General features: G+C 37.8%; 1 protein-coding gene across 1 annotated transcript in view; it reads left to right on the plus strand.

The window, feature by feature from the left end:
* The window catches only part of LOC135476996 (clustered mitochondria protein homolog), a 39300-nt gene that overhangs the window by 13542 nt on the left and 11062 nt on the right, over positions 1 to 14696 (plus strand). The window contains 14 exon segments of the mRNA XM_064757144.1: positions 3682 to 3853; positions 4396 to 4539; positions 4998 to 5110; positions 6373 to 6442; positions 9020 to 9104; positions 9824 to 9902; positions 10376 to 10526; positions 11297 to 11433; positions 11849 to 11940; positions 12451 to 12553; positions 12984 to 13104; positions 13361 to 13452; positions 14041 to 14081; positions 14285 to 14339. Of these exon segments, the coding sequence (XP_064613214.1) occupies positions 3682 to 3853; positions 4396 to 4539; positions 4998 to 5110; positions 6373 to 6442; positions 9020 to 9104; positions 9824 to 9902; positions 10376 to 10526; positions 11297 to 11433; positions 11849 to 11940; positions 12451 to 12553; positions 12984 to 13104; positions 13361 to 13452; positions 14041 to 14081; positions 14285 to 14339 (1455 nt within the window).

Below are 14696 nucleotides of genomic sequence, written 5' to 3' on the forward strand. Positions count from 1 at the left end.
CCACCTTCATGATGGCCGCTGTCATATAAATATTTGAATACCCATATGGCATAAGTGCCAATCAGTGAAATAAATATGTAAATAAAGAACGATGTAAACCTTACTACATGTAGCCTCTAATCACAGCACAAAGAAATATGGGAGGATTGGAGGTGTTAAGTAGCCTAATGTCTTTTTGTCAGAGGTCAGCAAGCCCAAATCCAGCTCTTACTGTGTCATGAGGATGATCAGGTGCTTGTACTGATGTACAAGTAGCTGGTGGTGTGGTCAGGTGAGGTGATGTACCTGGTACAGGTGTGTTTCCAACAGGCTCCATCTAGATTCCTCAACACTGTGTTTACCACCTGGAATTTGTCTCACTGTAGAACTCTGCTCTCTACTTTACTGAAAACTAATGATTTTGCAAATGTACTTACAAGTGCATGTAGTTTGAGAGAGAGAATGTTTTTCTGGACAATTATGATACGTTTACATGTAAACATGTTTTTGGCATGATATGGCTGAGATACTGCGGATGATCATGTGGCCTTTAGCTGTTATCATTTATACATTTATTCTGTTATGATACAAATTTGAATGAACTTTTCTTTTGATTTAGTACTGCTTTGTAGAATCCCTACCCCTGACAGTTGGCTTCTGTCAATCTGTTATTGGGTTCCAGGACAGGAACATGTCAACGTGCCCCAGTGTTTCGTCAACTTTACTTTGTTAAGGGTTGTGTGTTTGTTTTACTGTCACCAGTCCAAGAGGTGTATGTTCAAGTAGCTCTAAAATGTTTGATGTATAGCTTAACCCCTCATCCTCCCGCCCCCCTCTCCACCCCCTCACCTGTGACATGCCTGTTGATCTAATCAGGGTAAGAGTTCACCTGTCACCTGAAGCGACTGCACAGGTGTGCCAATAGCAAACAGTGTAAACTGCCTCGTATTTGTCGCGCACAACTTAGAGAAGTCTCTAAGTAAACTGATCTATTGACTTTATGCGGCTTTTTTTAGGTGTCGGAATATATATTAAAGTAAAAAGTTGGACAACAGGTATAAGAAAAAAAAAACCAAAGGAAACTTTGTCAAATTTCGCATCATTGTACTCCAACTGCAGTTTCGTTCTCATCATCATATACATGAATATATATATATATATTTATAGGTTAATACATACATATATGTATTTGCATGGTCTTTGCAAAAAAAAAAAAAGGAAAAAAATGCTGTTTTGTGCACAAAGGCTAATTTATCATTTGCACATGTACTTCTAGCCCCTTGTCTTTCAGTTGTTAGGAAACTTACATGTAGATGTGTACAAGTAATGTACAGGATCAATCCCAGCATTTGATAGAGAATCTCTGCATTCACTGGCTTTCACTGTGCATTCACTGGCTTTCACTGTGCATTTACTGAGAATCTGTGCATTCACGGAGACTTACGTGATAACATCTGGTATAAAATATGTTATGGTAGTACATGTGATGCTTTTGGTTCAATACTATGTTTTTATAAAACTTGGTGTAGAATGATCAATGAAGCCCATACAGAAACAAAGATTACAGCAGGAAAGACGTATGTTTTATGGACAGGTGGTCTTTGATATGAAATTTTTGCATTCACTGGCTTTCACTGTACATTCGCTGAGACTTTCGTGACAATGCCTGATATGAAATATGTAATTGTGGTAATGCTACTGTAGTTTAATGCTTTATTTTAATAAAACTTGGGGTGTAAGGTGGTCAATTAGGCCCATACAAAAACAAAGATCATGGCAGGAAATACATATGTTTTATTGTCGAGTGATCCGGGAAGAGGGACCATTGAAAATTTTTATTTTCGCTCTGGAAAAACTGGATTTCAGACCATCTTATGATTTATTCAGTATTCTTTTTAAGCCTATTAATTTTAAAACAAACATGAAAGCAATCTTACTGTGACCATTGAAAATATGTGGTTACATGAACTTTTATCATGCGATCATTGAACGCAGGTGTTGGCTGACATGCCCTGATTGACACTCTGATAGATTAGAGAAGTCACCTGGGCCCAGTTTCACAAAGAGGTCATACATGTACGATAATTGCAGATAAAGGGCAATGGCATGGTAATAATGAGGTGCAAAATATTATGCGACAAGTGTACAATAAAAAAAATCTTGTACGCCACTTTATGGTCATGTGGTAGGGAATGCCAAAAAAATGGGCTAAATTGCAGTTGTGGCTTACGCTCTCTAAATGTCAAGGAAATTCCTGTTCCGAAGCAGTTTCTTGTACCTGTATGTCTTCTGCACATTTATCTTTCACTTACGTGTACTTTGAATGATGGTAGTGCTCAGCAATCCAGTCAGATGATCCTATCGAGTTTGATGCGACCGACTGACATGCAGTTTGTTTCATCTAAAAAATCTCCTGACGCTTACAGAAATGAAGCGCTTGATAACAGTATATTTGCAAATTCATGCACTCTGGTGAACAGCAGGCAAAGATAGCCCAAATTGCCTATGTACCTTTTTATGTTGAGGAAATATTCTTGTATACAGAATGAAATGACATAAAAATAATATACATGTACTCTGACTGGCCGAGAAGATTCAAAACATACATGTACACTATGGTCTACCTGTATCTTTTTAGGTACTGGGTATTACCTGTGTATTGCATGTTACCTGTCTGTTATATGTTACCTGTTTGTCCTCAGGTGAGCTCTGTGGAGCTGGTACAGGAAATTAACCAGGTGTTGATGACTACCTGTGTATTGTATGTTCTCTATCTGTCCTCGGGTGAGCTCTGTGGAGCTGGTACAGGAAATTAACCAGGTGTTGATGACTACCTGTGTATTGTATGTTATCTCTCTGTCCTCGGGTGAGCTCTATGGAGCTGGTACAGGAGATTGACCAGGTGTTGATGACTACCTGTGTATTGTGTGCTATCAACAGTATCTGTCCTCGGGTGAGCTCTATGGAGTTGGTACAGGAGATTGACCAGGTGTTGATGACTACCTGTGTATTGTATGTTATCTATCTGTCCTCGGGTAAGCTCTGTGGAGTTGATACAGGGGATTGACCAGGTGTTGATGACTACCTGTGTATTGTATGTTATCTATCTGTCCTCAGGTGAGCTCTATGGAGGTGTGTACAGGAGATTGACCAGGTGTTGATGACTACCTGTGTATTGTATGTTATCTACAGTATCTGTCCTCAGGTGAGCTCTATGGAATTGGTACAGGAGATTGACCAGGTGTTGATGATTACTTGTATATGGTATGTTATCTGTCTGTCCTCGGGTGAGCTCTATGGAATTGGTACAGGAGATTGACCAGGTGTTGATGACTACCTGTGTATTGTATGTTCTCTATCTGTCCTCGGGTGAGCTCTATGGAGCTGGTACAGGAGATTGACCAGGTGTTGATGACTACCTATGTATTGTATGTTCTCTATCTGTCGTCAGGTGAGCTCTATGGAGCTGGTACAGGAGATTGACCAGGTGTTGATGACTACCTGTGTATTGTATGTTATCTATCTGTCCTCAGGTGAGCTCTATGGAGTTGGTACAGGAGATTGACCAGGTGTTGATGACTACCTGTGTATTGTATGTTATCTACAGTATCTGTCCTCAGGTGAGCTCTATGGAATTGGTACAGGAGATTGACCAGGTGTTAATGATTACTTGTATATGGTATGTTATCTGTCTATCCTCAGGTGAGCTCTATGGAATTGGTACAGGAGATTCACCAGGTGTTGATGGACAGAGAAGACACATGCCACAGAACTTGTTTTTCTCTACAACTTGATGGTCTGACGCTAGACAATTTTGCCGAGCTCAAGAGTATAGAGGGACTAAAGGACGGCTCTTTAATCAAAGTCACAGAAGGTATGTACATGCATAACAGACTGGTTTTGCTACATACGTACATTGTCATGGTTGACAAGGGCTTACCTAGCTAAAGAATGAATGCACTAAGCATTTATCCCTAGATTCAGCCATTGAATATGATAGGCAAATCTTGGTGGTGCTCTGTGGGGACTACAAACAACAAAGGTTTGAAAGACAAATTATATGTATTGTAAATCTTCAACATTTTCAACCACTAAAACAATTTTAATTTCAGTGAAATTTAAGCATACAATTATTAAGGATGGTAAAATGATTTATGTCACCAAAGATACAAGCATAAAACTATGCAGATTTCTTCTGCACCTCATAACTCATCTGTGAGTTAACATGTTGGCTGTCATCCAATACAGCTCCAATGCACTGCTAATTTTATTAAAAATGTTAATTAAAAATATGTATAAATAATTACTCTTCTATCTTTGTTGAAATTCCCTGCAGATGCACTTATAAAACTATTTTCTGTATTTGTTTCCCCGCAACAGGACTACTGTTAATCCTCTCTGTTTTGCTTCTTGTAGAACCGTACACTGGCAGGGAAGCTCGCATTCATGTGCGCCATGTACGAGATCTGCTTAAGTCTGTTGACCCAGCAGATGCGTACAACGGCGTGGATTGCAACTCCTTGTCCTTCCTCAACACTGTCACAGCAGGGGATATCCTTGGTAAGCTGAACAACTGCTGGGTTGTGGCCCTTTGTTGGAGCTCTTCTGATTCCCAACCAGATGTGTCCTAATAGGCTTTGCAGGAAAACTGCCTGGAGTCAGAAAGTAATATCTGATGAAGTTTGAAGAATCTTGATGAACAGTCAATTATGGTTTCCTTCTTAATACCAAGTCTGTTTTCATAAACATTTAAGTTCAAATGCATCAGCCTGTTATCCTGTATTTTTAAGCGCAACAACCAGTGGGTGGTATTTTTAGAAACAAAAGTTCAAATTTTGAGTTTCCAATCTTTACTAGAACAAAAGCTCATTTATGAATTGGATTAATCCTGCTTATTGTATGCTTGGGGATATAAGGTCAGGCATCAATATGTAAAAGGAAGATAGTCTATAATTTATCTTTTGAAAATTAAGACTGTCGAACTGATCCGACTATTTCCTCTTTGTTGACTTTTCCAGAAAAAAAACGTGGTCAGCAGAAATCTGTGGACTGCACTCCTCCAGAGCACATCATGCCTGGGAGCAGGGATCGACCCCTCATCCCTTTACACCCAGGGCTTAAGGACCAGAAGGTAAAGCAAGGGGCCAGATGAGGAGAATGTTGTTGGTGTGGTATGGAGACTATGATATTTTAAAGGTGGAGAAAGCAAAAAATGACAAAGTTCAGATGAAACAATGCCAAAAGTTATTCCTAAATGGGGTCTTTAATATTTTTTCCAATTTTTCCTTGAGAAAAAGACACTTGAAAATAATTTTTGTATGGTGGGTATATGGGACCACCTTTTGATATTTATAGTTTTTGTTTGATAATGTCATAAATCAGGATGTAACACAGGTTTAATAAATATTTGTGCTCTAGAATTGAATTTTCAGCTAACAAATGTATTAAACCTCAATTTGGATCATATTTATATGTTTAATGTGTTCATAAATATTATCATAATTTAGGTTAAATGCATATATGTTTTTATATAAACAACGAATTTACATTCAAACAAATTAATAAGACAAGCATCACTTCCTTATTTAGAACATTATTATGCAAGAACGATAAATACCAAAAGTTGGTCCCAAATACCCACCATACAAAAATATTTTCAAATACATGTACTCTTTTCTGCTGAAAAAAAAAATCCAAAAAAATATTAAAGATCATATCATCTAATTTTTAGGGCAGATATTAGTAGTCCTGAGAGCAAAGAATTACATTTCTCTCCCAGTATTTTGCAAAAGTAAAGTTATGAACCTGTTGTTCATTAGATGGATATACCATGTGAAAGAAAAGAAACTAAATATTCCTGCTACAATTACATGTAACCCCGTATGTGAGAAGGTCTGTCAGCAATGTGCGGATGGTCGTGGGTTTCCCCCAGGCTCTGTCCGGTTTCCACCCACCATAATGCTGGCCGCCGTCGTATAAGTTAAATTTTCTTGAGTACGGCGTAAAACACCAATCAAAAAAAAACAAAAAAAAAATTACCTGGGTGAAAAAGAGCAGACCAAGTGTCCCAAAAATTAGAAGAATTAGGGTACCACAAATTCTAGTGCTGAGACTTTACTAAGACCTCTGGGTTTTGAACCAGTGGCCGCTGAATGACCAGAATCTCCAGACGGTTTCCTCCACCAAAAAAACTTTTAACTCTGCCATGTAAATGAAATACAGTTTAGTACAGCGGATTACATTGATTAAGTAAACACACACGGTTATAAATACATCGAGAAGGGAATCTAAGCACGGAAGGAAACAACAGTTAAAAAAGAAAATAATAATTATGTCAGTGATATTGGTACATGCGTTGACCATTTACTTACTGCTTACCTGCTCTGTTGACAGGCACCAGCGTGTCTGAAGGTGCTGACATATAGTGGCTGGAATCCACCTCCGGGGACACGCAGACTTCATGGTGAGTTCTGTAAATCTAACCACACCACTCTCATCACGTTAAGCATTCCAAGCTGCACATTTCCGAGCGGGTTAGAATATAACCTCGAAAAACGGAAGAGGGATTATGTTATCAGTCTGTGAAACAAATGATGTTGGAATTTTTACTGACCTTCTCACATTTTCGTATGCGAAATTCTATTTGATGTCATGTTCTGCCCAGTTTTCTCCAACCATAACAATGGCTGTCGTCGAATGAGTGAAATATTCTTGATTGATTGATTTTATTAGCCATGCAATAATAAATATATACATTGGATTTTAAGACATCAAGAAAATACGGACACAATGTGATAACAATAAAGTCTAGAAAGATATAATACATGGTGGAAACAAAGCTCAGGTTGAGCTTGTTCTATCCATAAATATGTTATAACAGCTGACATTTTGGTTTGTGTCTTAAATATATTTTTTTTGTAAATATATACGTATTTATTTTACCGCAACTTTGCCTTAATTGGGTAATGTTAGACTGAAGATTTCAGCTCAGAGAGTAGAAAAGATTTTAATAAAGATTGAAAGTGCGATTTATAAGAAACTGATTTTAGTGTTATTGGAAGCTTATTCAGTTCCCTAGGACTGGAAGTTCTGAATAAATAATATGATAGATTTGTTTTATACAATGGTTTGTGGAAGGCTATATGTCTATCTTGTGTGTGATACGGATTTAAAATTTCTTGTTTGATTAAAACAGGGCTTTAAACCTACAGGAATAGTGTCTATGGAATAAAAGTAAATATGAGTTTGTTACAGAATAAAAAAATAGAGATAGTTTGGCAAGGGGTTTTGGCAAAAATTTTTAGTTGGCAAAAGAGCAGTTGGGCGTGGCAAAAGCGGCCTGATAAATTAATTGTTCTAACTGCCCTTTTTTTGAACTATGTATATGGGCTTGAGATGTGTCTGATATGCATTTCCCCATAATATATTGCCTTATAGTAGATATGGATAAGTGAGTAATAAAGGATTAGGAGGGTTTTTTTATTTACAGAGTGTTTAATGTGTGAAATAAGACCTATATTTCTTGACAGTTTGGAACATTAGTAGCTTATATCAACAGTCCAGGTCAGTTTGTCATGGAAAAATATACCAAGAAATTTGAATTTATCAACTGTTCAATTTCGTTACCAAATTGAGAATTGCAGTTATTTTTGTGTTATTGGGTTTTATTAACATATATTTGGTTTTGGAGGTATTCAGAGATAACCATTTGACAAGAAGGCACATATAAATTTTTTCCAACACGACATTTATGACAGAAATCACTTGAGCTGCGTTATCGTTGGAGTAAATGCAACTTTTGTCATCTGCAAGATCCAGGAGGGTTGATGCTCTAATGATGTCATTAATGTAGAGTAGAAATAAAGTCGGGCCAAGAATAGATCCCTTTGGGACACCACAAGTGATGGTAGGTGGGTTAGATTGGGCGTTATTAAACTTTACATATTGTTGCCAGTCAGACAGATAGTTTTAAACCATTTATGTGAACAGCTGCGAATACCATAATGAGAAAGTTTAAGAAGAAGGATGTCATGGTTTACAGTGTCCAATGCCTTTGACTGATCCAAGAATGTTACGGCACTGTACTGTTTATTCTCTGTTGCATTTACTAGTTTTTCGTAAAGACTATAGGCAGCTCACGTGAATGGTAGAATGATTGGCCCTGAAACCAAACTGATTTGGATTAATTAGAGATTCCTCTTCTAGATATTCCAGCAACATTATTGATACAGTTTTCTGAAGGATTTTATTCAAACAAGGCGGGACAGAAATAGGTCTGTAATTTTTAATGTGATCAGTCAGACCAGATTTACATATATGTGAGACTTGAGCAATTTTTAGACTTGCGAAACAGTTCTAGAAATAAGAGATAAATTGAAAATTTGTAATAGAGGTGTAAATATTACATCTGACACTAACTTCACAAAAGAAGGATGTATGTATTCCATCTAACCCAGACGAGGAATTACCTTTCAGCTTACCTATCACAGATTGAATAAAATTTGTAGACGCATGCGAAAAGTTGAACTCTGATACAATTGGTTGTCCAAGAAAATCTGTACATTGTTCATTTGCGGAGTCCATGTTGCTCACTAGTTCGTCTGCTATTCTACTGAAGTACTCATTAAAGTTGTTAGCAATCACGGTCTGATCACAAATGTCACTACCATTTATATTGAAAACTTGCTTGCTTTTTTACTCCGACACATTAGTTCATTAATAATTTTCCAGGCCTTGATTTACTTTGTTGAACAGACATTCGAGATATTGTTTCCTTGTAAGACAGAGCAGACTGTTAACTTTATTACAATAAGTTCTAAATTGCTGACAACTATCACTTGTCTTAAGTTTAAGAGCTCGAGGGAAACCCGTGACCATCAGCAGGCTGCTGAGAGGCCTTCCAACATACGGCCGAAGGGGAAAATACTTTTTGATGTCCTGCATTTATGTCTGCAGGTGATTTGCTTTACCTGTATGTGGTTACCTTAGAAAATAAATAGATAAATGAATACTTTTTGATTTCCTGCCTCTATGTCTGCAGGTGATTTGCTTTACCTGTATGTGGTTACCTTAGAAGACAAACGATTTCATCTCACCGCGTCTGCACGGGGATTTTACGTCAACCAGTAAGTGCTGAATTTACTATAAAATCTCTTCAGGAATTTCTGTTCTTTACACTCCTGAATATCCAGTTGGTTTAAAGTGCGATTTTTTAGAGACACAATTATTAAACCAAGTACTACAATGGGCAATGCTGTAACAAATGAGGCTAACGGTTTAGAGAAAGTTTCCATATATATGAAGGTTGCCCTGCAGTTTGCTAGTATATGACTGATATAATGCTGATACAAACCCAGGCTCACATCAAACAATGTAAGTCATGCCTACATGTTCCTTGGGTATACAGCTTGATATTTTGTCGGAGATAAATATTCATCATGGAAATATTTATCAAGGCAAAATATCAGGCCATTACCCATGCAACACGGTGGTATAATGTATCTATCATGTGAAGAGCATTCATCTTTTCTTGGATTAACAGCCAGTACTGTACCATTAGCTGAACATGTCACAACTCTCACAAGACATTAGTTGAGCTGAGAGAAAATTCTTGCCTTGCATGATCCTCTAGATGCACATTATCAATTTGCATTCAGTTTGCAAGGGTGTGCAATTTCTCTAAGCAATGTTGCAAGAAGTTTTCTCATCTGTTCAGCAAATGTGGTAACTTGTCCATGACGGATTGACCAATTAGAAGCTTATATTTTTTTCTGAATTGTAATAAACGAATGTATATATAAAAATGGATGGATAAATACGAGTTTTGTTTTGTTCTGTTCATTAGGTCCACAGAAGACGACTTCAACCCCAAACCTGCCTCCCAGAAACACCTGTCCCACTCACTGATTGAGCTGCTGAACCAGGTGAGCCGTTTCATTAGTTATTTCTACCTGCGGATGATTGCGGGATTTCCCTGGACTGTGCCTTGTACCAAAATGCCCACCTCAGTGTTGAGAACTACATAAAATACCAAGCAAATAAATCACAAAAATAAATTATTTATTTTGGGCAATGTTTCTGTACAGATTTACGACGTTCGGCATAAAGTCTGCAATTTTCACGAGTTTTATTACGCGAAGTTACCTGAGGAGAGTGCTATGCAGTCCTTATTCATCAATCCATCTCATCTCTGTTTTATTACATAAAGTTACCTAAAGAGAGTGCTATGTAGTCCTTATTCATCAATCCATCTCATCTCTGTTTTATTACCTGAAGTTATTATAGAGAGTGCTAGGCAGTCCTTATTCATCAATCCATCTCGTCTCTGTTTTATTACGTGATGTTACCTGAAGAGCGTGCTATGTAGTCCTTATTCATCAGTCCATCTCTGTTTCAGCTGAGCCCCTTGTTTAAGCGTAACTTCTCCATCCTGCTGAAGAAGCGTGCTCAGAAACACCCGTTTGAGCGTGTCCCCACCCCGTACCAGGTCTACAGCTGGCTAGCCCCTACACTTGACCATAATGTGGACTTCATCAGGGCAGAGGATGGTAAACATGATTATCTCCCTTGTGTCATACCGTTAACATGGATTTGAAGCTCTTCTTTCGGAGCTAAAATTTTATAGCTTGAGCATTGAGTAGGAAGGTTGCTAAGAACATTATGCTGGAAAGATAGAGCGGCCCTGATAACACATTTGGTAGAGTGTCCACATCGGAAGCGGTAGCTCACTTGGCCTTCAGCATTAAGGAGATAGTGCAACGACTGGTTGACCTGTATGAGTATAATAGCTCGGGCGAGGTGTCTTACTTGCCTTCTGTAAGTCATCTCAGTGAAGCAGCTCTAGATAAAAGAGCGCTGGAAATCCGTCCTGCAACAAGGAGGCACACTACATACACTCTAAGGACTCGCACATCGTCATATGACTGAAAAATTGTTGAGTACGATGTTAAACCCGAAGCACTCACTCACTCACTCACTCTCTCACTCTGGAAAGTTAGAGAACTTTGTAGCCTGGTGTGTGCTGTACATGGATACAGTCTGACTCATGATAAATAAGAGAAGTTGGAAACGGCTGCAAAAATACCCTTTACCCTGTTACATGTATTTCAAGGCATTTTTCACCAACTATTTGCCCTACTGTACAAGTGGTACAGTAGGTTGAGCAGTTGGGGGAAAAATCATGTCAAGTTATCTTCTTTATTGTATTTATTATCTCTTTCATCCACATGGTGCAACAGGGCATAAAAATTATAGTGGATTTAGTGTAACAATGTATCGGGGTCTAAAATTTGTATCTTTTTTTCTTGTTTCTATTCAGCATTTTCCACAAGGCTGGGCTATGAGGAGCACATCCCAGGTCAGACCAGAGACTGGAACGAGGAACTACAGACAACCCGAGAACTCTCCCGCAAAACCCTCCCTGAGAGACTGATACGAGAGAGAGCCATATTTAAGGTGAGTGAGCATTGCTACATATAAATGTATATAGGGAACTTAGTGCTTTTATTATTTTTTCGAGCTGATGGCTACCCTGGAAAAGTAGTCAGCTACCTGACAGAGAATTGAATGAAGTAAAACTATTATAGGAGCTTTGGTCAATGTAGGTGGCTACTTGCTTAATCTTTTACAGAAGTAGCAAGTGCAGGTAGCTGACTACTGACTTCTAACAAACCTCCTGTGAAATGGAATTAGAGGGACTATTAGCAAACTTATTGAAGAGTTTTGGGGAATTTTTATGTTGTGTGTCTGGCATCCTGTCTTTTAGTACTGGTAACAAATAAATGGCATCCGTGCTACTCAAGTCACTTTCTCAGTGACCTTTGTTAATCTGCTGGAGTACTGTAATGGACAGGATGATGTTGTCTCACAGGTGCACAGTGACTTTGTAGCGGCGGCTACACGAGGTGCTATAGCTGTGATTGATGGCAATGTGATGGCCATAAACCCAGGAGAGGAAACCAAGTAAGTGAGGAGAGGAAATGTGTGGACTGTACTCTCTGTTTTCAGGGGAGAATACTATGTTAAGCTATGTGGGCACAGTAGAGCATGCCAATCATATTGGCATATATGACACAGAACAACAATTGGCAAAACCTTTTGACTTTCTTTTAAGTTAATTACACCAGAATGATACACAAGTAGAGAACAATTGATAGTATAGCATCATTTGTCGGTACACATCAGCGATGGTCGAAGCCACATCTTCTAGGGTGACATCGCACAAGGCAAAGAGGGAAAACTACACAAAATGTTTGTTTCTGTATTTTCCTCATTGTACTGATAGACACTTAAAAACTGTATCTCAAAACCTTTTGTTTTGTTAGAATTTTATTTTTAAAGAATATAATGATGTTGATTTCTTGACAATTTTGCTTCCTTCCATATTCATGTTATGTTGTATAGAACATTAGGAGATACTTTGAAGGATTGAAGTGGAAAGAACTTTCACTGAATTTCTTTCTCTCGTTTCAGAATGCAGATGTTTATATGGAACAACATATTCTTCAGTTTAGGCTTTGATGTGAGAGATCATTATAAAGATTTCGGAGGTGACAGTGCTGCATATGCTGCTCCGGTACTTTTTCATTGTTCTTTGTCCAGTGGGTTTCAGTACTTCATATAAATGCATGTACATGTATCTTTGAAAGCCAGTTGTTTCAAAGAATGAGAGAAATGTTCATGATGTGCAAGTGTGTATCTTGTTTTGAAATCTCCATGGTGCTGCAGAAATACTTTGAACCTGATGTTAAACCCTTATTGTTCATTCTTATTTTGAATGAAATTGTAAAAAATATGGCCCTGAAAAGAAAATGGTTGTTTCGTTTAAAGAAAAAGAAAGAAATGAAATTGTACATTTATTGCTGTAAATGGGATATGAGTGAGGGGGGGGGGGGGGGGTGGACGTGTGAATATCCAATGTAAGAATGATTAAGAAAACACTGTGTTTTGTGTATGCCTGGATCATTAATAAGTTTTAATTTTATATATTTACTGATTCGTTGTAGGGCAATGATCTTCAGGGAGTACGGGCGTACTTCAGTGTCGATCCTGAGGAGTTGTACACATTGGGCACTGTTGTCGTGGACTACAGAGGTTATAGGGTCACAGCACAGTCCATTATTCCAGGTAGGGGGTTAGAACTGCATATGCTGTGGATGTCAGAATGAGTAATTTCAGTCAATTTCTGATACATAAATGCTACATGATACATGAAATAATCAAATATTGTAAGGATCCAGTGTGTCTTCAAGGTATCGACTGAAAGAAAAGCAAATTTTTTCCTTCTTTTCTAAATTTTCTTTCTGTTTTTTTTTTATGAACCGTTTATTCCAAAGGTCCACCTTGAAAATAAGTACACCTTGAAATTGTTTTATTCATGCAGGTATTTTGGAGAGAGAACAGGAGCAGTCTGTAGTGTACGGTTCCGTGGACTTTGGCAAAACTGTTGTGACACATGACAAGTACAAAGAGCTGGTGAGTAATAAGATACCAGGCTACCAATCTTAAGACTCTAGGGTTACATTGTATGTGCGAAGGTGTGCCAGTAACCTGTAAAAGTACAACATTATTGAGTGCAGCGTAAAACACCCTTCAGATAAATACATAAGAAGAAGAGAGTTACTGTAATCAGGAACACAAAGGGGTAATACAGGTAAAAGGTGTCAGTAGATGTCTGGAAATATTGTCACCAAGAATATATATGTTCGAAAGGTGAAATCCTAAATCCACACCCGCTTGTCGTTTTTGGTTACCCTAATTCCTCAGCCTTTTCGCGTGTGAAAGAGCAACTTTCAGTCCAGTTTATGCACATTTTAATTTGAGTTTGGAGACAAAACTTTGGATTGGCAAATTTCATGGCTTCACAAAAAGTATCTTGCCTGCAAAATTTGCTTAAATAAACACCTTGCAGACATTTGAAAATATTGAAGAATTACAGTATGTCTTGTTTTAAGCATGCTTTTGTGCTTGTAAGTTAAGTTTTATTTGAAATTTATTTCTAAAATTTAATTATCGGTTGTAACAGTTGAATTTAATTATTTTAATTTTTTTTCATTTTTACAGCTTCAAAAAACTGCGAGTCAGTTGAAAATACGTCCACACAAGTAAGTCTTCTGTACTGTGACGTACTCCTTCTGGTTGACCTGAAATCTTTGTCAGTTGGCATGGTGCCCTTTTGGGTTGAGAACAACTTCCTCATTTGATACCGCGTTTTCTTTGTTATCTTTGGCAAGAGGTATATTTAAAAACACGATTATGATGCATTTAAAAACGTGGTTAACTTAGTGAATGGTTTTTATTATTCCAGAGTCATAAATGATAAAGAAGAGGAAGTGGAATTATTCTCCTCAGTGGAATGTAAAGTAAGTATTTGATACCTAAACACTGGTTTTCCTTGATCAATTCTGGCTCATGTTGGTTAGTGGAAGTAAGTGTTTGATATCTAAGCACTGGATTTCCTTGATAAATCCGGCTGTTATTGGCTAATGGAAGTAAGTGTTTGATACCTAAACACTGGATTTCCTTGATAAATCCGGCTGTTATTGGCTAATGGAAGTAAGTGTTTGATAACTAAACACTGGATTTCCGTGATTAAATCTGGCTGTTATTGGCTAGTGGAAGTAAGTGTTTGATAACTAAACACTGGATTTCCGTGATTAAATCTGGCTGCTATTGGTTAGTGGAAGTAAGAGCTTGATATCTGAACACTGGGTTTCTTT

Source organism: Liolophura sinensis, chromosome 10 (genome assembly GCF_032854445.1).
Source record: "Liolophura sinensis isolate JHLJ2023 chromosome 10, CUHK_Ljap_v2, whole genome shotgun sequence".
NCBI classification, from domain to species: Eukaryota; Metazoa; Mollusca; class Polyplacophora; order Chitonida; family Chitonidae; genus Liolophura; species Liolophura sinensis.